We start from the raw sequence: 26,969 nt of genomic DNA, 5'->3' as shown, positions 1-26,969 counted from the left end.
TGGACTATTGGTGCGTTTATTTCACAAAGTGCAGCCGTGGCAGTTACGTGGGGGTTTATGTCATCGCCAGCAGTATTCTGGGTAATCGTTATAAGAAGTTCCAGTTCCAAAATTTAGTCAAGATTACAAATAGCAAAAAAAAAAAAAAAACCTCAATGCAGCACTTTCCCGTGAAAATCGAAGATTCCACGAGTCCAAGATTCCACGGATTCCCGTGTTGACAGGTGAAATAAGTGGTTGCTTTCGTTTACGGTAATTCCGGGTGGATGACGAAATGTGAGGGCAATACCCGATGAGGCTGCATAAAAAGCGCGCCCTTATTCGCCACAAAGCCATTCGGTGCGTAGCTATTCACAGACCCAAGTGGATTTTGGCCTCCGGGTTTTGCAACTTGGTTCTTTCGCACGCTGGCGTTCCTTGCAGATGTGTTCTTGGGCCGTGGGACAAAATCGAGAGCTCTCCGCATCTCGTCTATGACTGCAGATGTGCCTTGTCTGGAAAGATAGTTATTAAGAGGGTGTTAACCTTAGTGACCTCTCTCCCAGGCCCCCATCCTTTTTCCCTCCCCTTGGTCCACTCCTTTGTAACAGACAGACAGACAGACAAACAGACAGACGTAGCGTGAGCTGCAATCTTGAGTATGCGCTATCTAAGACTCTCATGTCATTAACCTTAGGCTATTAGGGGACTTGAGATTCACGAGGGCTTAGAGTCTAAGACGGCGCACACCGTGTGCGAATGTAACGGCGCTATATTACACCGCGCGCTAAAAGAAAAATGCTTCGCCTGAGTCGCAATCTTGAGTGTGCGCCTTAAGACTCTCCGCGGTCTTGAATCGCTTCGCGTGAATCGTAAGTTCGCTAGTACTTACTTGGAGAGAGCCTTGAGAATCTTGCAGGAGCGCTCGTTATCACACACTGCGCATGAGCAGTTTTTCCCATGCTTCTTGCTCTTTAATTTCTTGAGCACCTGTTTTTCTGACCGCTGGACGGGACTCTCGGCTGCGGGCTCACCCTCCTTGTTATTCGCACGTTTTGGTGATGGTCTGCGGATATCGTGCAAGAAACGAAGGGCAACCTCGCGATCTGAAGACACGAAAAAAGATAGCTTGAGCAATACATCTAAGTCACGTCTTAGTTTAGGTGTGATTACGGTAACGTATTATCAATAATCACGGCCGAACGGTAGCATGTCACGGTCACCGTTTCTCATTAACGGTTTCTCATGTCACGGTCATTGTGTCATCAGGTAAGACGTCTCGTCGTGTCACGGTTTCTCATGTCACGGTCATGATGTCATCAGGTATGGCGTCTTGTCGTGTCACGGTTTCTCATGTCACGGTCATGGTGTCATCAGGTATGGCGTCTCGTCGTGTCACGGTTTCTCATGTCACGGTCATGGTGTCATCAGGTATGGCGTCTCGTCGTGTCACGGTTTCTCATGTCACGGTCATGGTGTCATCAGGTAAGACGTTTCGTCGTGTCACGGTTTCTCATGTCACGGTCATGGTGTCATCAGGTATGGCGTCTCGTCGTGTCACGGTCTCCGTTTCTCTACATGTCTAGGTCTCACGGTCACGGCGCCATTACTATCATTGTCATTGTCATTATCATTATTGTGCGTGGCCCTACCTTTCTCGTCGTGACTTGTCAACCATGACTGGATTCCTGTAATGGCTTCTGGTCGTACCATGTTGTCTAGGAACTATAAGATGACTATATGTAAGACTGGTTCCACATTTAATTAAAATGCAAGGAATAAGATGCAATAATTGTTGAGATGTAATGAATAGCCGATTTGCACGTAGAAATCGCGGGATTTTTTGAGTAGCAAATTTACGCCAAAATGACTATAGAAATGGCCCCGACGTCACGCCAAACAGCGATGTAAGTCTATTTATGGAAATAGCCCTAGAATTTTTTTGCCTGATTCGTTGCTTATTGTTGTTATATTGCCGTCAAAAGCCGGAGCGCGCGCAAGTTTGCCATACAAAAAGTCACGTGCTTTCTTAATGCAAGTCGCGTATGGACAGGCCCGTAGCTAATAAGTTACGCATGCACATCCACCGACGACCGCCAAAATGAGCATATCCCGCATCCTTCAGCAAAGCTTGCTACTCGAATGATGGATGTCCTTATGAACTATAAAATAGGTGCCTTACCTTTTCAAGATATCCCCGATCTCCAGCTTCAATAAGATTTCCTATGATTCGACGATCTGAAAATAAAAAAGAAAGATAATAATGTGCTTAGTAACATTACAGGGTCAAGCTTAAAACCAATATAAAAAACTCCCTTGACAAATGATCTAGCTCAATTATACGAAATGCCCCCTTGACCAAATGATATAGCTCAATCCTAAATGACAACAAACCGTGTTACCGTGGGATATCAACCCAATATAAAATGCCCCCTTGACCAATGATCTAGCTTGATCCTAAATGAGTACAAACCGTGTTATTGTGTGATATCAACCCAATATAAAATACTCCCTTGACCAATGATCTAGCTCGATCCTAAATGAGTACAAAGCGTGTTATCGTGTGATATCAACCCAATATAAAATGCCCCCTTGACCAAATGATCTAGCTCGATCATAAATGTGTACAGACCGTGTTACCGTGTGATATCAACCCAATATAAAATACCCCCTTGACCACTGATCTAGCTCGATCCTAAATGAGTACAGACCGTGGCTGTTTGTGTTCTTGTAGAGTTTGTCGAAGGAGGGCCGTACGTCACGCTTTAGACAAAGCGGGAGGGTGCACTGAGAAGAAGAAGGAATCTTAGGCATTTATTTCCAGGCATAACGGGGAAAGAGGGGGCATCATTTGCGCATAGAATTGTGTACATTTGAGCATGGAATTGTGTACATTTGAGCATGGAATTGTGTACATTTGAGCATGAAATTGTGTACATTTGCGCATGGAATTGTTTACATTTGCGCATGGAATTGTGTACATTTGCGCATGGAATTGTGTACATTTGCGCATGGAATTGTGTACATTTGAGCATAGAATTGTGTACATTTGCGCATGGAATTGTGTACATTTGAGCATAGAATTGTGTACATTTGCCATGGAATTGTGTACATTTGAGCATGTAATTGTGTACATTTGCGCATGGAATTGTGTACATTTGAGCATGGAATTGTGTACATTTGAGCATGGAATTGTGTACATTTGCGCATGGAATCGTGTACATTTGCGCATGGAATTGTGTACATTTGCGCATGTAATTGTGTACATTTGCGCATGGAATTGTGTACATTTGCGCATGGAATTGTGTACATTTGCGCATGGAATTGTGTACATTTGAGCATGGAATTGTGTACATTTTAGCATGGAATTGTGTTCATTTGAGCATGGAATTGTGTACATTTGAGCATGGAATTGTGTACATGGAATTGTGTACATGGAATTGTGTACATTTGAGCATGGAATTGTGTACATTTGCGCATGGAATTGTGTACATTTGAGCATGGAATTGTGTACATTTGAGCACGGAATTGTGTACATTTGAGCATGGAATTGTGTACATTTGCGCATGGAATTGTGTACATTTGCGCATGGAATTGTGTACATTTGAGTATGGAATTGTGTACATTTTAGCATGGAATTGTGTACATTTGCGCATGGAATTGTGTACATTTTAGCATGGAATTGTGTACATTTGCGCATGGAATTGTGTACATTTGAGCATGGAATTGTGTACATTTGAGCATGGAATTGTGTACATTTGCGCATGGAAATGTGTACATTTGAGCATGGAATTCTGTACATTTGAGCATGGAATTGTGTACATTTGAGCATGGAATTGTGTACATTTGAGCATGGAATTGTGTACATTTGAGCATGGAATTGTGTACACTTGCGCATGCATACTTCGAAAGTCACCGGTGAGTCTCTCTTGGCAGGACTGCTGGGTGGAGTCTGCACGGAGTCCTCAAAATCGTCAGGATTAAAATACCGCGTTTCTAAATAAACAAAAATACTCAGATATGTTCGTAATACGACGCGCGCTTCCGTGGCCACCATCACAAAGTTTACTATGTGACGCGCGCTTCCGTGGCCACCATCACAAAGTTGAAATGCATTTAGCCAATCAGCAAGCCAAATTGACAGTTTTGATTGACATGAGCTGAACACAAGAGGATTCCAACAGGCTCTGATGTAATGTCAAGCATTGACCAGTAAAGTTCATGTCAAACAAATAGTGCATCCTTATTGGCTTACTTCACAAAACTGTCAAGGTGGCCACGGTAGCGCGCGTCAGTGTAAATAAGGATTTCAGTTTAGTTATTCCGAACTACGATCGCCTATATCGACTAGAAATTCAAGTGATACTTTTTTACCTAAGGTTTAAAATAAGACTCTAAAAGGCAAAACAGAGGATAACAGAGAGCGAAAACTCGTAAACTTCTTCATAATTTTGCTGGTATTTAACGGTTTGCCTGGAACCAAGAACACCTCACGCATATTTGTGCGCCATTATTGTTTTTGACCAGCGGGCTTATTGGATTTTAAGGCTACTAACTATCATTTGCGACTAATTGTTTGTCTTACTTGGCATACAGATTGGAGAGCGGGGGAGGTCTCCATTTTCGTCCTCTTCATCGCATGTGGAAAAATATGATACATAATGTTATACATTGTTCATTTCGATTGAAAGTTGTCATGGAGGGTGGCAGTCGTGCGTCGTGTGCTGTAAGGGATGTAGAGCTTGGCAAGTTTCTATTGTGTTAGAGTGTATCCAGTTTGTCGTGAGAATTCAGACCCAGGATCTGACAAGTACACCCAACTGTCACATATTAGAACAAGGAGGAAGTGATAAGATGGTTGGGGGGGGGCTTTGTTTTTTCATAGACACCGGGGACCCCTTCGCGTAGAAAAGGAATTAGCAATTGTTAATCTACGTCGGGCGGGGTTCTGGTAGAAAAGGAATTAGCAATTGTTAATCTACGTAGGGTGGGGTTCTGGTAGAAAAGAAATTGGCAACGTCGGGTGGGGGCTTTCATAAAAAATGGGGGTAACCCGCGCCGCGCCCCGCCGCGCCCCCCAGCCTGTTCTCCGTTGTTTTTTTGTATGCCCCGCGCGGCATACCCAACGCCTGGGGTATACCGTCTGGGGGCCTCCGCTCCCTTTGGTCCTCCGCCCGCTACTGCATGCAGCAGGCTCATCCTGGTGCCCCGCCCCCTCGCCCCCCGGAGCGCCTAGCGCGCGCCAGGCGATAACAGGGTGGCTGGCCCCCCCCCAGCGCTTCGCGCGGTAACTCGTGGGAACCTTGCAATTAGACCCCCGTCTGTCCTGTAGTATACCGAGCATTGGATTGGACCGCCACCCTACGGAGCGCGGAATAACCGTTTTTCGGCCGTCAATTCGAAGCCGCTAGCATGGCGTTTAAGCTATAGACACAGCATGGGTAACGGCAAAGGCGCGCTTATACATTTTCCGCACCTGTCGATGATGCGTTATCTCGTTGTCTAGAACCGCCTGAGTGTCACATATTTTCTGGAGTCGGAAGCTTTGCACGTCGCCGCCGACGCCCTGCGTCATGTGCGTTTGCGGGCAAACACTGGGAAGCGAGGGGTATATGGCACCACCGCTAACGTCGCTGTTTGCCATGTCTGTTACGTCGGAGCTAGGTTAGCTCTAATACAAGGCGAACAGGCTTGCCCTTAAAGTCCACCCGTCTACCGCAGTCATCCCTGATCCATATTTGGATACTCGAGATCTCGAGATCTTCCTCTGATACTCTCAGAGGAAGATGCTGCGACACAAACGGGGATGTCGGGTCCATAGACGACTTTCTCGTGCGGTCTCCCGCGGGTTTCTAGGCAAGCGAGAACGTTTGAAGGCTCGCCTAAGGAGAGGCATTGCGTGCGATCTACGATATCGCAGCAGATGTAGAGGGCCTCTATTTTCGGCAAAGCCACCTTAAGTGGGGGTCCCCCCAAGGGCAGTGCGAGGCCCCGCTCCCCCAACTGATTGTCTTTAGCCTCTAGGCCAAATAGTGCGCAAAGCTCGGCATTCAGGAACGCAACGCAACTGGACATAAGCGCAATCTTCCCGGTGAGGGGATCCAGCTTCGCGGTCAGAATCTTGCTTTCAGCGCGGTTGATCATTTCCACGATGGACTCGGCCGTGTGGTGCCCGGCTGGCAGGGTAGCGATGGGCGGGAGGGCGGATATAGTCGTTATCTGATTCTCCTGCTCGAGATTTTACCAGCTGTTAAACAGCGAGCAGTGCCGGAGCGCCACGAAGCGTGGGCGCCTTATCGGCCGCACGAAGTAGAGCGTCTGTTCGCCTTTGGTGAGCACAATATGTAGGACCACCATTGTGTTGAACACAGCCCGCCTTCGTGTTTAATAGGACTGAGCATGGATTGGGAAGGCTGGCGGATGCTGAACGAGGAGGCGAAAGGGGCGGGAGAGACGACAAAAGCGGCAACTGCGGCGGGAGCCTCTATAGCCGAATATATCAAACACGCTATAGCCGAACAAGTCAAAAAAACGGTTTCCCTAGGTCTCTGACCCTCGGGCAAAAGCTGCTCTACGCCGTGCCCGCGACCCCCGTGGAGAACACGGCCTCAGACATCACCCCACTACTCACGCAGCTAGAGATACACGTGGCTGAGGGAAAATCATTCACGACTAGGGTCCGAGACATATTCAAAGAGACAGTGGTCACGCACAAGTCCGCCAAGGAGTCTGGCCGGTGGCTATCGGAGCCTTCCTATAGGTGCTGGCCACAGCAACACAACTTTTCGGTCTGGTGCGCAACCGCCGGATGCGGGGTGTCCCTAGCCGACCCCGCTTTTGCCATGCTCCCCTCTGTCATCAGGGAATTTCTAAGGTTTCACGTCTACTTTACCACGCGGAGGATAGTCCACGAGCTCGGCGCCCCCCTGCCTGGCGACAACCCGTTCACGCAAAAAGACAACCCCTACAATAAAGCCGCTTTCGGGCGTCTATGCATAGAGGTCGGTCTGCCGCGTAAGCCGGACTTCAGATGGAAAGGCGGGCGGAACCACGGGCTAGGCGATGTGTTTGTGTTCTACACCTCAATCTGTTTAGCGACGAAGGTGGGACGTACAATAGTGGGAAGCAGGTGGGTTTCATATGCAACGACGACCACGGGGGCGTGCAATTTAGCTGGTTTGCGCCTCCCAAAGGTGAGGGGCTGACAAAAGCAGGAAGACTCGATCGCTCGGTCGAGACGTTCGTCTACGCAGTGCTTGGCGCGCAGGTGAACGTCCGTTCCTCCATCGCGGGGGCCGGTGGGCCGGCCATGGAGGCGCAGGCGGGGTTCACGAAGCTGCTTGAAGACGCGATCATAGAAAACGACATCGCTTAAAGCGTGCAAAGGTACCAGTTAGTCGTGCAGGAGGCCAAGGTGAGACTGAGTGTTGCGGTCGCACCAGGAGTGTGGCTGATGCCGAGCGATCTGGTGATAAACACGCAAAAGCGTCGTGGGCTACAATAATAAACTGCAGAAAGCCACAGACTCCATGACGCTCGGCGCAAACGCGATCAAAACCGAGACAAAGCCAGTCGGTGCTCATAACATGGCCGGTGGGCATCCTAGGGTGCAACACGTGACTGATCCGAGGATCGACCGCGAGGTGCGAAGCAAGGCTTTCGCACCTGCGAAAGTGCACGCAGAGGGCGCGGCGCCTACCCCCTCTCCACGTATGCGCAGCATGACATCGCCCGGACCGGGCGGAAAGAGTGACCACACCGCCCCCAAGGCGGGGTTGTCGGCACTCGCGGTGGCCGCGGCGTATTACTTGTTCCGATGATTGCTTTGCATTCGACGAACCAAGAACGCGGCTACGGCTAGAATGAGCAGCCACGCATTTTCGCCAAGGAATTTCACCGCTTCTTCTGCAGCCTTAAACACGAAGTTCGCAATGCTGCCTACTAGCCCAGGGAGAAGCTAGCCTAGCTTTTTTCCGATAGCCTTAAGCCCGTTACCGACCCCTCTGGCCACGGAGGAGAGCGACTTGCCGAGTGACGTCACAATGGCCGCGATCGTCGTCGCTACGGCCAACCCGATAGCGGTGACGGTAAAGCAGTACTTTTTGAAGATGGCTTTAATGCAATCTATGAGCGGCTTTCGGTTCTCGAGCTCTCGGTTTTTGCGTTCTAGTTCGTCGATCTCGGATAGCCTTTCTTCGTTGCGCTCACGGGCCTCTTGGCGGCGACTCTCTGACGTGTTAGGGTCGTCGATGGTCTCCCTGTCTGTGGTTACCACCCCTTGCATCTCTTGGACTCGTTCTGTGTTCTCCTGGATGACCGCGTCTATCTCTGCCACAGACCCCATCGCCAGCTCGAAGCCTTTGAGCTTTGCAACGTCCTGTCGAATGCCCCCGTTCTCATTGAACAGCTGTCTTGGTTTAGTCCAACCTCCTTTGTCGAGGTTACGAAGCTGTATTAGCGTCTTTCCCCTCCGGTCTGACTGGAACCGTATCAGATTTTCGTTAAGGTCTGGGTATTTCTCCCTGAGGGACTGGAGACCGAGTCTTGCCGCTGCACCCTCTGTGGTAAACGAGGTTTCAGCAGTCGTCTGCGTCCGGGCCCCCCGCGATGACGTGGAGTAAGCAGTGAAGTAAGCAGACATTTAAACACAAGGGCCCCACCCATATCCGCACGTCCGTGCATTGCAATGTCGACGACGCAGCAAAGCAAGATTACAAAGACCATCACCGGCAACCGCCTGTTGGAGACTGACACACCTTTTTCGATGTATCGCAGTACATTGCCGACACATAATGGCGGCGAAGCGCATGTCCGACGAAGAACTCGGTGCGTTCCTTCGTCCTATATACTACGCCAGAGGTGGCTTCCAGGGAGTGACCGCTCTGCATGCCAAACTTCACAAGGGCTCAGCCTCCATAGATCTAGTGCGCAAGTGGGTAAGCTCGCAGCCCGTCGGGGGCTTCACACAGACACCCCCTCCTCCGACTACCTACGCCCATTTCTCGGTGCAGATACCAAACCGTATCCACCAGTCGGACCTGCTATTCTTGCCAACCGACCGCGGGTACAAGTATGCCCTGACTGTCGTTGACGTTGCTTCACGATATAAAGCCGCCCGCCCACTGAGGACTAAGAGCGCGGCCGTCGTCTCCCGCGAACTCGCTGACATCTATGCAGAGGGACCTCTCACATGGCCTAAAGCCCTCATGGTTGATGACGGCACGGAGTTCAAGGGTGCTACCACAAAGCTCCTAACAGACCACGGGGTGGAGGTCCGACGGGCTGAGCCAGGGCACCACAGGAGCCAAGCTTTCGCCGAGTCTGTCCATCGCTGGCTGGCACAGCGCCTATTTCGTGCGCAGTACTCGAAGGAGCTTGCATCCGGCGAAACAAACCGCGAGTGGGTTACCGCTTTGCCAATCGTCATCTCGGACATAAAAGCAACGAAGACTCGCATGACTGGCTTTGCGCTTGAAGACGCCATAAAGCTGAGGCGCGTGCCTCTCAAAGCCGAAGAGCACCCCCTAGAGGCCCCCTTAGAGGTCGGAACGGAGGTTTACATAAACGCCGTAAACGAAGAAGATCTCCAGGACAAGGGCCGACGGTGAGCGACGGACCCGTGGTGGACAAGCAAGGCATACCCAATACTAAAGAGGGTCATGGAGCCCGGACAGCCAGTGTTGTATTACACGGCGTACTCTAAGCACGGCTTCACGCGTTTGCAGTTGCGCGTTGCGTGATCAGCGCTTGTGCCTTCTATTGCAGCTAAGGCACGTGGGATGGGGTAGCGTTCGACGCGGCGATCGAGCAGGCCCACCCAAGCGATATGTGGGTGTGCTCTACCAACAAGTTGGGGGCTCTTGTTCAGCAGCGATTGATGGAGCACCACAGGAAAGACTACCCCCTTGGGTGGGCCCACTCGCGGTTTGTTTGCGCGACGCTAGGATCGGGTTCAAAGCGGATGGTTGCTGGCAATCGGGGGTAGTCTTTCCTGTGGTGCTCCATCAATCGCTGCTGAACAAGAGCCCCAAACTTGTTGGTAGAGCACACCCACATATCGCTTGGGTGGGCCTGCTCGATCGCCGCGTCGAACGCTACCCCATCCCACTCCTCTCGAAACACCTCAAGCTGTTGGGAATCTGGCCGACACCAAATCCGGTCCTTTATGTCGTGGAGCCTGGAGGAGGGCATGCCGTAGTATGTACTGTACGGCTTTCCGCAGTCTTCACACAGGCAGCGGTAGTCGGACTCGAATTAGCGGATGTTCCCTTGTGCCCAATCCTCGAGCATATCGTGAGGCCCCTCTTTATCTCCCCAGGACGGGACCTGCCCATAGTCGCCACAACACACTACCTGACACGGCCGCGTGGCGAGATACCCTAGGATGGCGCGTAGCACTTTAGTCTGTACCTTACAGCACTCGTCAATGATAATCACTTCTGCGAGGCGGTTGAGTTTGTGCCCCAGCTCGGAAGGTCTCCGCTTCTCTATCGGCTTCTCCGCTGGTAGGCAGAGGTAGTGGTGGTAGGTTTGAGCCTTCACCGCGAGGCGCGGGTTATTGCGGTGGTCGTGGGCGAGGTCGTTCTCGGGAGTGAGCACCACAATGTTGCGGCCGCGGAACATGCTCACCGCCCACTCGGTCTTCCCCGATCCTCCTTGGCCGGCTAGATACATCTTTGCAGAGGTTGAGGCCACTAGATCGCACGGCAGACTCGGCGCAGTGCTCGGCTCCCTAGCCAAGCTCCCCGACTTCTTCGGACCCCAAGCCGCTTCGGGTCGCTACTCGTACCCTACCCTACTCGTACGCTACCTCGCAGAGACTCTCGCTCGTGCGAGACCCACCACACCGAGCCATCGTCATTAATATCAGGCCCCCGCATAACCGGCTTTGGGGCAATGACTCCTGCTCCACCAAGATTTCGTATCTCCTGGTAAACACCGGCGCTTATGTCTTGGCCCCGTAGATTGGCATCCACGCTTGGGAACCGAAGATGGGCGCCGCCGACGAAGAGAGAATAGTACCTCTCGGGATCTAAGTATGTAAGCGTCCATGTTTGGGTATGCCCTGTGCCACCCAGTCTCTAATTGCCGTGTCGCAGCCGGCGGGACGAGTGTTTGGGTATGCCTTGTGCCACCCAGTCTCTAATTGCCCATATCGCGGGCTACGATATCAGACAGGACGAGTGCGAACCGTTCCCGAGCGCGCCTCTCGATGCCGCGCATCCTCTGCCCTACACGATTCGCTCCGCAGGGGCGGCACAACCGCGTCTCCGACTGCGTCCCTATGCCGCAGATCTTGCACGGCACGGGGAGGGGGCTGCCCTTAAGGAACCTTTGGAGGTGCACCTTGCAGTAGGTGTCCATGCACCTCTGGCCACACGTGTTTGCATAGCCGACCTTTAGCCACCCGCAGTAATATTTTCCGCACTTCATCCTTTGAATGCTCGGTATACTACAGGACAGACGGGGGTCTAATTGCAAGGTTCCCACATGTTACCGCGCGAAGCGCTGGGGGGGCAGCTACCCTGTTATCGCGCCGCCCGGCGCGTGCTGGGCGCTCCGGGCGGCGAGGAGGCGGGGCACCAGGATGAGCCTGCTGCATGCAGTAGCGGGCGGAGGACCGAAGGGAGCGGAGGCCCCCAGACGGTATACCCCAGGCGTTGGGTATGGCGCGCGGGGCATACAAAAAACAACGGAGAACAGGCTGGGGGCGCGGCGGGGCGCGACGCGGGTTACCCCCCATTTCTATGAAAGCCCCCGCCCGACGTTGCCAATTTCTTTTCTACCAGAACCCCACCCGACGTAGATTAACAATTGCTAATTCCTTTTCTACGCGAAGGGGTTCCCGGTGTCTATGAAAAAACAAAGTCCCCCACTGGTTGCGATGTACAATACCTTACCCTATGTCAACCTTGCTTTTGTTACTTATAAAAAAGCTCAATATCCACAAAAATGCCTTTAATAAAATTGAAAATACTTCCTTACGTATTTATTATTATATAGGGGAGGTGTGGGGTCGAGTTGAGTGGTTGTGAGGTTATGTCAACTTCAGTATAATCACACGTACCTTCTTCCTTTGATTGGAGCCATTGCTTCAGGCCAATCAGCGAGTCAGGGGAAAGCGTTCGCAGAAACTACGGTCAAAAGAATCGATTAGTCACTCCTCTCCTTTGCAATGTTAAAAGTTGAAACTACTACAGTCTATTTGCAGGAATACTTAAAAATAGCCATCCATTGAGGTCTGATCATCCTTGAAAACCCAGAGGGCGTCGATGGGGCGGAGAGGAAGGGGGTAGGTGGCGGGAGAAAGTTCTCGCGCCTCGTTATGCTGGCTTGTTGCCTCTAGGCTCCCGAGGATAAAGTCGAGGATAAATGCTTTCTTGACGCTATTTGATTAAATATCTCAGTTGAACTCGATGTCCACAAAGCTTTAACTAGCCGATGGAAATAAAAGCTTTGTGTGAAAAAGAATTATTGTGCAGGAGCAAAAAATGGCGGCCTGATCCAGCATGGTACAAAAGATGGTGTCACTAATACAATGTGCATTATCTACGATTTCCTAATCCAATATCTCCGGTTGAAAATACTTGTATTTTTGGGGGGTAAAATATTTAGAGTCAGGGCTGCGGTAAGTTTATAATTTACTTACCGCAGCCCGTGCATTCTTATGAATCCATAGAATGCACGGTCTATTTTTGGTAGCATGTTTCTATCCTTGGTATTTTTATGGTGGGAAATTTCGTGCGATGTTGGAACCCTCCCCCTGGTGTACACCGCTTATTATATTATATTATATTATATTATATTATATTATATTATATTATATTATATTATATTATATTATATTATATTATATTATATTATATTATATTATATTATATTATATTATATTATATTATATTATATTATATTATATTATATTATATTATATTATATTATATTATATTATATTATATTATATTATATTATATTATATTATATTATATTATATTATATTATATTATATTATATTATATTATATTATATTATATATTCGCTTACTATACCTTGACTAGATATCTCTTATCCCTAGCATCTAGTAACTCTTTGATGAGGTCTTGGTCTAGAAAAAAGAAAGGAAACCGGATAAATAGAGGTTAGTTTGGGATGGAGGACGTGCACAGCTCGACGATGACAAAATAGAAATACCAGCAATGAAGACGAGCCCTCTCACCCGGTAAGTTGCTTGGCCAGTACTTTTCCGATGCCTTCCTGGTACAGACTGCCCCGTGCCCCGGTCTGGGTAACTGAAAAGAATCACATGAAAAGAGTAACGCAAAAACAGTCTACGAAAAGAGTCACGCAAAAACAGTCTACGATCAAACATTCTTTATTTTCCGAACACGGGCTTTAGGATAGTTAGAGCAGATGATGTTCTGGCCACAAAGCATTGAGGTGGAGAAGGAAGGGCGGCCGGGCCAGACCTGGTAGTGTGGGGTGTGGACCGTACCTAGCCAGGGAGTCACACCCTCAGCTGCGAAGATATTTTACAAGAGGCCTGATGGCGTCAAACAAATGTGTTTAGGATTCACCAAGAGAGCATACGCTCTCTTGGATTCACCTGAGGTTAAATTTCACATTTACCCTTGGTACCAGTGCCTCTATATTACGGCTTGCTATATTACATACAAGGGCTCTAGTATGGTGCTAAAAAAGGTTTTGAAAAAAACTTTGTTCGGGTCGCCTGTGTTAAAAACAAACTTGAAACCGAGGCAGATTACAAGTATGCATTCAAAGACATGGAGGGCGAAAGCGACCCAACAGTTCGGCTTTCCAAGGGAAGTTGTTTGTGTGGACGCGTTACATTTGCTCACTACGGTCAAGTTGGACAAGTAATTAATTGCCATTGCACTATGTGTCAAAAACGAAGCGGATGTGCTTTTATTACATCTGTGGCCGTCAACGTGAAGAATGTACGAATGATGGCGGGCGAAGACCATCTGGTTATTTATCGGAGCTCCGAAACAGTCGAAAGGAAATGCTGCAAGACTTGTTTTAGTAATATGTTTTGGATTTCGTCAACAGAGCCGGATACAATCTGGATCACAACTGGAGTGTTTGATTCTAATCCAGGAATAGAGTTTGCAAAGCATGGATTGGCTGATATTTATATTCACGATAAACCTGCTTGGGGGGAAATATTGGCTGAAATGGCTTCAACAAAATATTCGGATAACTGCTTGATAAATCCTGGAAAAGATGTCCTGGTACAGAAGGACTGTTGATAATGTCACTGATAATAGGAACTGGAATGAAACAAAAAACAGGTTGCATTTTATGGCTACATGTATCCCAGTAAAATACTGTTGCACGAGTTGTGATATAGAAAAAACCCGAGCCATAGCTAGGAGTCATAAGTGACAAGTACGACAGAGAACATACAACCAAACTGTTTGGAATTCTTTTAATTGAACAAGCCAGCAATATTCTTTCAGCCCTTACTGTCGAGTCCGTTGTATCGCGATGCCAGATTTTTGAAACATCGATTTGTTTTTGTCTTTTGGGATTTTCTGTTCCATCAGTCCAATTATTCTAAGCCAATCAGATTCTTGCCATCTCTCGCCTAGTGCAGTTGCCTGGCTTTCTGTTGCGACACTGTCTGGTTTTCTTCCAGAGGATAACTAGGGAAGTGCACAAAGCGAGACTCTGATTGGCTCAGAGTGGTTTTACTGATGGAACAGAAAACCAAAACAAATCGATGTTTTGAAAATAAGAGTCGCGATACAACAGATTTGACAGTAAGACAGCAAGGCCACATTTCTATGATTCAAGCAAGGGCCATATGTTAGAAAATTAATTCAGTTAATATGCTACCGTCGTTTAATAAAAATTATTGCATTGTATTGTATTACCGAGGCCAAATCTTCGCCTCAAGTCCAGAACTTTGGTAATTGAATAACAACTGAAGGTGACCTATGTCTGCCAGCCTCTGGTGTCACTCAACACCAGATAACCAAATCAATAACCAAACAATAGAGGACTGAACAAAAGCACCCGTGAGGTGTGTGGGAGGCATGTGTTTGCTTTGTGGACAATGCAAGCCTGATAAGGAAGCGAAATGGAGAGTTTGATAAGTGAGTATTCAACAACAACCTTCGCTTCAACTAAGGAATAGGAACCTGGAAAAGGTCAATTCTATTTATAGTTTCTTACATACTTTGAGATCTCGAAAAAGCTCTCTAAAACCCTTCATACAACCCACTCACACTTTAACTTGGTGACCCATACTCTTGACCCAGCTATGATTACAAACAGCATTCCATAATTAAACTTATAGCCTGAGCAATGGAGAGCTGAGTCCCAGGGGGGGGAGGGGGGGTTCTTCAAGGTAAAAGTGATAGGGATGCTCATCAGAAAATTAAAAAAAAAATACCCCTAAAAATACCGGCACGACCAAAAATTGCTACCCTAAACAATACCTCAGGAGCCTTAAAAATACAATTTCTAAAAGAAAAGCCGATTTTTTTTTTGTTCGGATACCCCCTAAAGAATACCTGAGGCCTGATTTTGACCCTTGAAAATATGACAAGCACCCCTATCAAGTCAACATGGGAAGAACCCCTCCCCCCTCATTTGAGTTGCCTGGCTACCATTACTAGGTTTCCAGACTTATCATTTTAGGCTCCTGCCTGTAGGTAATAATAATACTCGTTTATTAGTCCTCTCGTAGCCTTAAAAGCTAAATTACAGGATTCCAATATCAAATATAATAAATAATGATTAATTGATACAATATAATAAATATAAAGGTAGTATGGGCAGTCAGATAGCCAAGGCCAGCGCGTGTTTGTTTGTGACAAAGTTGACAAATCTATTGGTCGCAAAAGGTTTGATGTGATTGCCAGTGCGCGTTCTTAACTGGTAGCTATGGGTAGTAGCCTCAATGCGGTCTTGCACAAGCCGGTACACTGGGTTTTGTGGCGTCAAACAAGAGATAAACCTACAGCAGGCATCAGTCCGACGATCTTCAAGGGTGGCTAGGTTTGCCCTAAGGGCCTCCTTGTAATCCAAGCCCGGATAGATAATGGCGAGGGCGTTTCTGGACTCTCTCCAATGAATCAGAAAGGTAGCGTGGCAGGTCTGCGAAAACGACGCTTGCGTACTCGAGCGTGGATCGCACAAGGGAGCGATAAACCACTATAATGTCATCAATAGACACGCTACAGCGCTTTAGCTGCCTTATAGCATACAGGCGCCGGTTTTCTTTTTTCACTATAGAGTTTCTTACATACACTATAGAGTAATACATACACTTTGCCAAAAACTGAGAGAAGACCAGCCCAGGCTCGTCTGTATGGCTAAGAGATGCCTGCAGAGGCAGTAACATGGAGGAGTCTACACAACTGTAACTGGGTTCCCTGTGTTACCTGTGTTGGTGATGACACGGGTGATGTTTGTGGACTGGGTTCTGGTAGCTTTTGGTTCTCCAGTTCCTCCCTCTTTAATAGTCTCTGCCCTGCAACAAGTTTATAAACTTTTTGAATGTCGATCAACCGTTATTTTTGTTATTGTTACAATTGAAAACAAAAGAAACATTTCATTTCAGTGCGATTATTCACTAGAAATTCCAGGAATTTAGGTCACTACAACACGGCATCGTCGGTGAGGACATTTAGTCGCCCGCGAACAGTACGTAAGCGGTCTTCATTGCCCTTGACTACGTAAAGATGGCGTCTTAGTTGGAAAAGCCCATTGTATTTCAAACCAATCAAAAACAGCATATTTTAAGCCACCAATATGCAAATGATCCAGGGGAAGCGGGTTTTTGGCCTTGAGGACAGAAAACGGCATCAATTTTGCTAAAATTCTCGAGAAAATCGACCTATAATGATGGCAATCGAATTCCCCCTCGATAAAAATATTACCCATTTAGCTAGGAATGGCTTCATTTTGCTGTCTTGTCGGAGTTTTCCAAGGAAATCTGAGGGTAACTGGTCGAAGTATTAGCTCTCATGAATGGAATCACGAGGTAAGTTCGTGTCGCGAATGATTATTAAACATTCTACGATCTTTTCCGTCTTGGCATGTTTTGTTGGTTGTGTATCGCATCGCCATTAGAGGCTTCACCTGTTTTTATTGATTGTGGCTTTCAAATTGGTTTAAGTTAGTCGCTTACTATCATAATGCTATGGTTTCAGAAAACCTCTACGATAACTCTAAGCAACTTAAATATTTTGCAAGCTTCTACAATAATTAGTATGAATATTATGTTTTCGTATTTCGTTTGCTAAAATAATGGAGTCTGCCTGATTCAACCGAAAGCTATAAGTACTTACTTAATTTATACAAATATATACAATGATATCGGCCTTTAATTCTAACTTCTAACTTCATTGCTTTTCTTTGCTTTTAAGATTACGCCGTTTCTTCTCAGGAATAACGTTCCTGTTAGCCGGTGCAACGATCACGTAGTGATCTTAGATGATGGCTTTAAGGCGATTTGTAGCCGGCTTTGTTTGGCTGTGCGTACGGTGCAGGGCCTGAAGCTCATGGTGGATTGATTCGCCTCCCTGCTCCCCGAAAAAGCCCAAAGGGAATCTCCAGCGCCTGATGAATTCCACGACGTGGTGCTCCAGCATGTTGAACTTGGAAGGGAAAGACTCATCAGGAACTGTTTCGCGGTAGTAACCACATAGTAGTTTGATATCTTGCTCTGTTGGCGAAAAATAAGTCAAAATAGGTTTGAATATTCAGGTTGTAGAATGGCACTATTTCAATTCGTATTTACCCAGAATTGATAACTGTTCTTGGGACATCGGGGTCGCAGAATTGTACTTGAAGTGGCAAACACTGAATAAGCTGAACAACTGTTGGAATTTTGCCTTGACAGTTCTTGCCTGGCCAAGTAGTTCTGGACACTCAGTCTGGCAGACCTCAATGACTCTGTGGCAAACCGCTTCGATATTCTTGGGCTTTGTGAACAAAATGTGGACAAAATCCAGTAACTAAACCACCTGTCGTAGCGAAACAAATACTTTAAGATATGTTGCTATTTCAACCAATTATTTCGTTTCTAACAAAGGATTAATTTAGATTTTTATAAATAAAAACCTACAGCCTAAGCTTTCCAAGGGCAAACCAAGGTAGGCGGAGGTCAGCTTTCATGGCCAAGGCCTCTCCCTCTGGATTCTGCAAGATGAGTTCCTTGCCAAGGGCTTTCTTTAGAACTGCCTCGCGCTCCTTCTTCTCCCTTTGTCGCAGGTGATGGATAACCAGGGTGTCCATCTCCCCACCCGCGCTTAGCCTCCCACCGACCTTCTGTAAATGAGAGACCCTTCTTCTCAAATGCCGGACAGAAACCTCGTCATTTGGCTTTTGGGAATTTGGCGTGTGTTTTAACACCAATGACTGTGGATCAAAAACAGTAATTAGCTTATTTTGACAAGAAGAAATGGTCAAATTGAATGTTTTTTTTTCGGGGGGGGGGGGGGGGGGGGGGGTATTTACCTTTCCGTGGCATGGTAGTGAGACGGTTTTGTCAGCTGAGCGCTTTGAAAGTTCTCGCACCACTGCAGTCCCCAGTTCGGCAACCTCCCTATTCATTTTCCCATCTCTCGGGTCTTTTAGGGCCTCGCTGATTGTCTGGGACAATCTGTTCTGAAAACCGTTCTGAAAAATTATCAATCCGTCGACTTGCAATCTCTTTTGTCACATCGGCTATTTGATCTTGTAACGCCGCAACAGAGTCTACAAAGGAGATCCGTCGCTGCGCTTTTCTTGTGTTTCCACCACCTCGCTTTGACTTTTTTGGTCTTCCTCCTTTTCTTGCAAACTCTTCTTTTTCGCAAGTACTGCAAGTGTCAGTGTGTTTTTCCCAAAAAAACGACCTCGCGAGTGTTGATGCGATACGACCGAAAACACTCACGACAGAACTTCGATGGGTGAATCGTCTGATCGTCCTTTTCAATACTCAAATTGTAGGTTTCAGCAAGAAATACTACGTGGTCCTTGCAATTATAACTAGTTTCGAACCGGTCTTTGTATTTCTTGAGGCGATTTCCACAAACTCTGCAATTTTTTTCAAGATTTTGTAGGTGAATACTGTTAATGCGTTCACCTTCCGAGGTCGCGCCGGCCATGAACTCCAAATATTAAGTAAGTTCAGAAATCAGTCAAAAAGCATTCGCGATACCGTATGAGTGTAGAAATGAGAACTGTAAAGGGGGGAGATTGCATTGAATGCAGTGGTTGCGATATAAAAACTCAGGCAAGATCATAGTCTGAACATGAAGTCATTTATTTTGCGCAATTTGTTTCCGCCATTAATTGCCTTAGCACTGTAAAGTAAACTCTTCTTATTGTTACAGTATTCATGGCACTGCCGCTTATAGCACCTTATCTGTGAGGTAATTTCCTAAATATTCTAAAAATGCTCATTGCGCACACTTGTCTTTCAACACTAGCTGGTACGCATCACGTTTTTTACTTCCAAGTATCGAGGAAGCGTGCGCCCAGCGCCGCGCGTTAGTCATTAACAGAGTTAATAACCACGACTTCCGGTCTGTTATTAAAAGCGCGGTCGCTCAGCTAAATGTCCTCTTAGCGGTTGTTTGAAATAGCCGTGACAATTTGGCAAATACAGCAATTGTTTGAAAATGATGGAAATTTCAGCAATTTTAGTCATTGCTGAATTTCTGGATTTTTATTTTTCCTTATGAGAAGCACTTTTTAAGGTTGGCAATACAGGGGCGTAGCAAGGGGTGTGGCAGGGGGTGGGGCAAGGGGTGTAGCAAGGGGTGGGGCAAGGGGTGTAGCAAGAGGCGTAGCAAGGGGTGGGGCAAGGGGCGTAGCAAGGGGTGGGGCAAGGGGCGTGGCAAGGGGCGTAGCAAGGGGTGGGGCAAGGGGCGTAGCAAGGGATGGGGTAAGGGGTGTAGCAAGGGGCGTAGCAAGGGGCGTAGCAAGGGTTGGGGCAAGGGGTGTAGCAAGGGGCGTAGCAAGGGGTGGGCAAGGGGCAGGGCAAGGGGTGAGGCAAGGGGTGGGGCAAGGGGCGGGGCAAGGGGCGGGGCAAGGGGTGGAGCAAGGGGTGGAGCAAGGGGTGTAGCAAGGGGTGGGGTAAGGGGTGTAGCAAGAAGTGGGGCAAGGGGCGTAGCAAGGGGTGGGGCAAGGGGCGTAGCAAGGTTTGGGGCAAGGGGCGGGGCAAGGGGTGTAGCAAGGGGTGGGGCAAGGGGTGTAGCAAGGGGTGGGGCAAAGGGGGCACTCCCCCCACCAAACAATTTCAACAATTATCAGAAAATGAAAAGTAGGGGTGTTGCTGTACATGCAATATTTTCTTAAAGTTTCTGTATCCTCCCCTCTCCATATATTGAGGCCTGCTACGGCTCTGTGATACAAATATTGTTATAGGTTTTTTAACCAGAATCACCATGGGAATGAATCGGTGGAACACGAAATTAGGAATGTACAGAGCAGGTTGAAATGATTTTTAAAAGATGGCTATGATCGAATTCAGAGTATAGCAAAGTATTAGTGCATTATTAGTGCATTAGCTGTATGATAACTGTGCAGCTTACTTTGCTGTATTGTTTGGATGGGAGACGAAGCCTTGTCCGCGCTCTTTGGCTCTTGTGCTGTATCTGAATAAAAAGAAGGTTCCCACTTCACACAATCCTGACGCATGAAAAGTCCATGAAACAAAGAGCATTGTCAGCTAAGCATACTTAATTCATCCCACCCCTCCCAAAAACGTAATAAAATGTTAATAGGCCATTCCAGCTATAAGTATACGCGCGCACTCACCATGGAAACCTACCTCAACTACCGTCATGCAGCGCGCGCTTTGTTTGCTGCAACCTTAAAAAGGCGCGCGCAGCATTCGGGTAGTTGAGGTGGGTTTCTATGGTAATGTGCGCGCAAACTTATAGCTAGAATGCCCTTTTTAAAAAAGTTATTTTACATCGCAGGCGCGTTATACCAGGCATGGCGATAGGGGCGATTGATTGCCCCGCCCCTCCCCTCCGACCGCCATAAAGCGGTCTTCCGATATTGAAGAATATGTATGTCTGCACACCTTCTAGCAAATCCTGATTATGCAGCCTGCATATGAAACACACCCGTAAAACCACTGACATACAAAAAAATGGTAAATCCACGAAACTGCCATTGAAGTCAATTTGCTCAGGATCGAACCTCATCCAGATCAGTGAATTGAGAAAAAAAATAGACCATACATCCAGACAGCCGCTGAATCACCGTATGGCAGCTAAAGCTTTACGGCTAGGCTGGAGATTTCGGCCCCAACACCGCTATCTAGCGAACTGTGTAACACAAAAGTACCAGAGGCACACGCGCATTAATAGGGAGGCAATAACCAGGTTCCTAGCCCTTAAGACCTAAGTCTTATACGGTTACGCCACACACAGCTCGATGTGACGTAGACTGAAATATAACGGGGCCTTTTTTATGGTAGCGTCTCTTGGGAGATGGTTTGTTGCTATAGTAGTGAAAAGATTTCGTCATCCTACACAGAACACTGGGACCAACGTCTGCCTTAACGGTTTCTTGTTCAGTCGCGCACGTGCATATGACATATTCTATGCACGGATTTTGCGGAGACTACGCGATATAAAGATGGTTTATGTGCTCAGTTTAACAAGGCACCGTGTCTGTGCTAAAAAGCTACGACTACGGCGCTGGCGCTGTTTATCCTTTGCAAAAAAACAAAGTGTGAAAAAACATCCATTCCCATCGGCTGATTCGAGGAAGCTATTGTGATATTTTTTATTGAATTTTCCAAGTGATTGGCTAAAATTTTGTTTTAGATCGTTTCTTCGATATTTCCTCACAATATGTCTTCCGATATGAGATGAAAACAATAAAATAGGATGATCATCTCTTCTATTTTTATCTTTTCTTGAATGAACTCCACCTTCTCCTGTAAGCCGTACTTACGAAAGGCGCCATTGAACTTTTCGTAGAATCTCTGAAGGGACTCTCCTGTCGGGAAGCAAGTGAACGCCGCGTCATCCGTGATATTCATGGCCGGGACCAGCTCGGAGGGGAGGCGCCAGTTTAAGAAATTCTAGGGGCAATGATTTGTGCTTTCATTATACTTTCATTATACCTTTGACGCTGATTCTCACTGGATCGCAAGCTCAAGAGTAAGCGCAAGAGAACGCAGCTGCTTGATGTGTTTGACCGATTCCCATTTGTGTTGCGCTTGTGTTAGTGCTTGCTTTTGCGTTCTAGTCTAACCAGATTTTTGCACTAAGTTTCGTGTACTATTTGGCGGATTATTCCGTTTCATAACATGCTAGTTTTCCAGGGGCTGCTTTTTAAAATTTGGTTCTCATTAGGTTGCAAGCGCAATCAGTATTTGACCGATTCTTTCTTGTGCTGCGATTGCGTTTGAGCTTGCTCTTGCGCTCATCACGCGAGCTAGAATGTCGAACGCAATGGGAATCCTTGGGTCTGGACTAAAGCCCCATCTACAATAACACTTTTTAGTTGACAATTTTTATGTGACACTTTTGATTTGCTAGTGTAGATGGAGCAAATTGGACAATTTTTACGTGGCAACTATAGTTTCTCAAAAGCTATCAGGTTTGCTTTTTCTCGGCAATTAAAAACTGTCACATATGAAAAATTACTAGTGTAGATGCCAAGAAATATAGTTGTCAACTAAAATTGTCAACTAAAAATTGTAAGTGTGGATGCGGCTTAACATCCTAGTGAGATCTAGCCTTTACTTTCCCACTACTAAAATAGTGCGCCAAGACGCAAAGACGTTAGAGCGAGCAAACGAACATGCAACTCTAGTTTTCTAATTATGAGATTTCGTAGCATTACTAGTAACAAGCTACAAGGATTACTGCCCTAACTAGCTCAAAGACATAATTAAACTTTCATGCCTGAAATAACTCAACGGATCAAATAAAAAAAATTCGAAGGCTCTGTTTACCTTTGAGGGATGTGGCCTGTTGCGTCGCGTTGCCGAGCAGGGCCTCGGGATTGCAGGCTGTCCCACCTTCTTTACGTAGTCGATAGAATAAGAAGACGTGTAAGTGTTATTTACATTGTGCTGTAAGATCATTTCCCGAGTCAAGTCGGCCGGGATCTTTGGGAACACATAGCGCGAGTCGTCGTTTCTCTTTTTGCGCTGTTTCGCAAGGATAGCTCCTCCTCGCGGAGTTTTACGATCGTCTGACATTTTCCAGGATTGCGTGTTATTTTTTTATCGGGATAAGGGATTTCCAGGATTGTTGGAGCCCATCCCGTTTGATCGGGATATCTGGCGTTGGTTTTATCTGTGACGTCAATAGAGATAATGATTTTTTTCAAAATTAGTCTAATTAACAAACCAATTAAAATTATAACTGAGCGAACTGGCAATTCAACAATTTGAGACAGGAACAAATTGATTTGAAATGGCATAAAAAACATAAGCCAAGCGCCATAATGCTTTGTAGTAACTTATCGCTTCGAAATAATTCTTTCTATGACAACTCCTCTTCTTTGGCGCGCGTCGCGCAAACTTGAATAAAAATTAACCGCTTTTTTTAGCCGGGTGTTTTAATACGAAAAATTATCTGAAAAACCCGCGCAATGTATTTTTAGGCTGAAAACGCAATAAAAAATCCGCAAAAAATCAAGTTTTCAGCAGTCAACAAAACACGTTTTTAATGTGTGCTCGAGCCTTCAGTACTTTTATCAGCGGACTTACCCCATCCCAATAAACAATTTTCAATATGGAGGCTCGGGAAGTCATACGTTTTCTCTCATACAAAATGACGGAGTTTCAGCTATTTGACGAAATAACGGTAAAATTAGTCTTATGGCATAGCGCTCAAGTATTCCTCGGACTGATGTATTTGTGTTTTGTTAAATTTTAGGTGAATTTGCTGATAGGGAGCGTATTTTTACTTGTTGTATTTACCCTCATGATTTACTTCATTCGCAAAATACGCAAAAAAGGTACTTCGGATTTTACTCTTTGTTTTCTAGTTTTGCAATATGTCATGAGTAGAGCGGACTAACAATTGGATTGTTTGCTTGCAGAGAAAGAACCCGTGGCTGTATCACCAGTCCTTCCCAAGCCAAGATTTCGTAAGAGAGATAAAATGATTTTCTACGGAAAGAAAATGCTGCGAAAGGTAAGAGATGAACTTTGAACTATTTGACAAGAAGATCATGGTCGAAATGAAGCTGTATTTTTTAAGCTTCCATGAGAATGCCACCAGAAATCTATTTAGCCTACTACAAGTCGTTATTTTTTCACCAAAACATAAAGATTTGAATTATATTTAAAAACACGACACTATTAATTCATGATATATTATACAGCTCCATAACAAAAAAGTATGACATCAGTGGGCGAAGTGAAACTGATTTGTAACTACTATTTAAAATAATTTAATAGTTCTGAGTTTGTTGTATTTAAGGTGCAATAAGAATTTGGATAATAATAATGTCTAGTTTTATTGTAATAATTTATGTTTGTTGTTTTAAACACTAAAATCTTTGACCATAACAGGTCTTTTGTTTGTTTAAGTGACAAACAAAACAATAAGCACATGATCTCTTACATGTCAAATTTGTATAACAAGGAAATATAGACGACTCTTTCAGTTTCATGTCCAAGACAGTGTGGATCATACAAAATCTCACCACATATTTATTCATCCTCAAAAACTCATCGAAATTCTGTGTATTAATGCTGGATAATAGGAGATAGGATAGGATAGCATCTAGGTGCTCATTACAGACGCTGTGTGCCTGTCTCCACCCCTACTGTAGCTGTGTGCATGTGTCCCCACACCTACTATAGCTGTGTGCATGTGTCCCCACCCCTACTGTAGCTGTGTGCATGTGTCCCCACCCCTACTGTAGCTGTGTGCATGTGTCCCCACCCCTACTGTAGCTGTGTGCATGTGTCCCCACCCCTACTGTAGCTGTGTGCATGTGTCCCCACCCCTACTGTAGCTGTGTGCATGTGTCCCCACCCCTACTGTAGCTGTGTGCATGTGTCCCCACCCCTACTGTAGCTGTGTGCATGTGTCCCCACCCCTACTGTAGCTGTGTGCATGTGTCTCCACCCCTACTGTAGCTGTGTGCATGTGTCCCCACCCCTACTGTAGCTGTGTGCATGTGTCCCCACCCCTACTGTAGCTGTGTGCATGTGTCCCCACCCCTACTGTAGCTGTGTGCATGTGTCCCCACCCCTACTGTAGCTGTGTGCATGTGTCCCCACACCTACTATAGCTGTGTGCATGTGTCCCCACCCCTACTATAGCTGTGTGCATGTGTCCCCACCCCTACTGTAGCTGTGTGCATGTGTCCCCACCCCTACTGTAGCTGTGTGCATGTGTCCCTACCCCTACTGTAGCTGTGTGCCTGTCCCCACCCCTACTGTAGCTGTGTGCATGTGTCCCCACCCTACTGTAGCTGTGTGCATGTGTCCCCACCCCTACTGTAGCTGTGTGCATGTGTCCCCACCCCTACTATAGCTGTGTGCATGTGTCCCCACCCCTACTGTAGCTGTGTGCATGTGTCCCCACCCTACTGTAGCTGTGTGCATGTGTCCCCACCCTACTGTAGCTGTGTGCATGTGTCCCCACCCCTACTATAGCTGTGTGCATGTGTCCCCACCCCTACTGTAGCTGTGTGCATGTGTCCCCACCCCTACTGTAGCTGTGTGCATGTGTCCCCACCCTACTGTAGCTGTGTGCATGTGTCCCCACCCCTACTGTAGCTGTGTGCCTGTCCCCATCCCTACTGTAGCTGTGTGCATGTGTCCCCACCCCTACTGTAGCTGTGTGCATGTGTCCCCATCCTACTTTAGCTGTGTGCATGTGTCCCCACCCCTACTGTAGCTGTGTGCATGTGCCCCACCCCTGCTGTAGCTGTGTGCATGTGTCCCCACCCCTACTGTAGCTGTGTGCATGTGTCCCCACCCCTACTGTAGCTGTGTGCATGTGTCCCCACCCTACTGTAGCTGTGTGCATGTGTCCCCACCCCTACTGTAGCTGTGTGCATGTGTCCCCACCCCTACTGTAGCTGTGTGCATGTGTCCCCACCCCTACTGTAGCTGTGTGCATGTGTCCCCACCCTACTGTAGCTGTGTGCATGTGTCCCCACCCCTACTGTAGCTGTGTGCATGTGTCCCCACCCTACTGTAGCTGTGTGCATGTGTCCCCACCCCTACTGTAGCTGTGTGCATGTGTCCCCACCCTACTGTAGCTGTGTGCATGTGTCCCCACCCCTACTGTAGCTGTGTGCATGTGTCCCCACCCTACTGTAGCTGTGTGCATGTGTCCCCACCCTACTGTAGCTGTGTGCATGTGTCCCCACCCCTACTGTAGCTGTGTGCATGTGTCCCCACCCCTACTGTAGCTGTGTGCATGTGTCCCCACCCTACTGTAGCTGTGTGCATGTGTCCCCACCCTACTGTAGCTGTGTGCATGTGTCCCCACCCCTACTGTAGCTGTGTGCATGTGTTCTCACCCCTACTATAGCTGTGTGCATGTGTCCCCACCCCTACTGTAGCTGTGTGCATGTGTCCCCACCCCTACTGTAGCTGTGTGCATGTGTTCTCACCCCTACTATAGCTGTGTGCATGTGTCCCCACCCCTACTGTAGCTGTGTGCATGTGTTCTCACCCCTACTGTAGCTGTGTGCATGTGTTCTCACCCCTACTATAGCTGTGTGCATGTGTCCCCACCCCTGCTGTAGCTGTGTGCATGTGTCCCCACCCCTACTGTAGCTGTGTGCATGTGTCCCCACCCTACTGTAGCTGTGTGCATGTGTCCCCACCCCTACTGTAGCTGTGTGCATGTGTCCCCACCCCTACTGTAGCTGTGTGCATGTGCCCCACCCCTACTGTAGCTGTGTGCATGTGTTCTCACCCCTACTATAGCTGTGTGCATGTGTCCCCACCCCTACTGTAGCTGTGTGCATGTGTCCCCACCCCTACTATAGCTGTGTGCATGTGTCCCCACCCCTACTGTAGCTGTGTG

General features: G+C 47.3%; 3 protein-coding genes and 1 long non-coding RNA gene across 6 annotated transcripts in view; 2 read left to right on the top strand and 2 right to left on the bottom strand.

Moving 5' to 3' along the window:
* On the bottom strand, positions 1 to 23,287 carry LOC116616241. The gene is made up of 14 exons (XM_048731472.1): positions 22,916 to 23,287; positions 21,907 to 22,036; positions 20,529 to 20,591; positions 16,386 to 16,474; positions 13,193 to 13,265; positions 13,026 to 13,081; positions 12,047 to 12,113; positions 4,565 to 4,609; positions 3,884 to 3,975; positions 2,691 to 2,766; positions 2,162 to 2,217; positions 1,632 to 1,704; positions 872 to 1,085; positions 1 to 494 (listed from the first exon to the last, which is right to left on the bottom strand). Exons 1-14 carry the CDS (start codon positions 23,162 to 23,164, stop codon positions 248 to 250), a joined length of 1,530 nt encoding a protein of 509 aa, XP_048587429.1. The 5' UTR covers positions 23,165 to 23,287; the 3' UTR covers positions 1 to 247.
* Positions 16,604 to 18,080, top strand: LOC116619071. Its single transcript, XR_004296500.2, has 2 exons — positions 16,604 to 16,987; positions 17,373 to 18,080. It is a non-coding gene; the product is annotated as an uncharacterized LOC116619071 (long non-coding RNA).
* LOC125570195 lies at positions 17,076 to 19,594 on the bottom strand. The gene is made up of 2 exons (XM_048731473.1): positions 18,466 to 19,594; positions 17,076 to 18,366 (listed from the first exon to the last, which is right to left on the bottom strand). The coding sequence occupies exons 1-2, from the start codon at positions 18,559 to 18,561 to the stop codon at positions 18,070 to 18,072; spliced, it is 393 nt and encodes a 130-aa protein (XP_048587430.1). The 5' UTR covers positions 18,562 to 19,594; the 3' UTR covers positions 17,076 to 18,069.
* Positions 23,288 to 23,682: 395 nt separating the features above from the next.
* Positions 23,683 to 26,969, top strand: part of LOC5509397 (patatin-like phospholipase domain-containing protein 7) — a 54,289-nt gene continuing 51,002 nt past the window's right edge. For 2 of the 3 annotated variants that reach the window (XM_032378292.2, XM_032378291.2), the window contains exons 1-3: positions 23,683 to 23,774; positions 23,847 to 23,928; positions 24,013 to 24,107. In XM_032378292.2, the coding sequence (XP_032234183.2) occupies positions 23,703 to 23,774; positions 23,847 to 23,928; positions 24,013 to 24,107 (249 nt within the window). In that variant the 5' untranslated portion in view covers positions 23,683 to 23,702. Of the gene's footprint in view, positions 23,775 to 23,846; positions 23,929 to 24,010; positions 24,108 to 26,969 lie in introns of those variants that run through there. The other variant, XM_032378293.2, reaches the window with a different exon arrangement.

Source organism: Nematostella vectensis, chromosome 8 (assembly GCF_932526225.1).
Source record: "Nematostella vectensis chromosome 8, jaNemVect1.1, whole genome shotgun sequence".
NCBI lineage: Eukaryota > Metazoa > Cnidaria > Anthozoa > Actiniaria > Edwardsiidae > Nematostella > Nematostella vectensis.
This window is presented reverse-complemented; position numbering and strand designations above follow the sequence as displayed.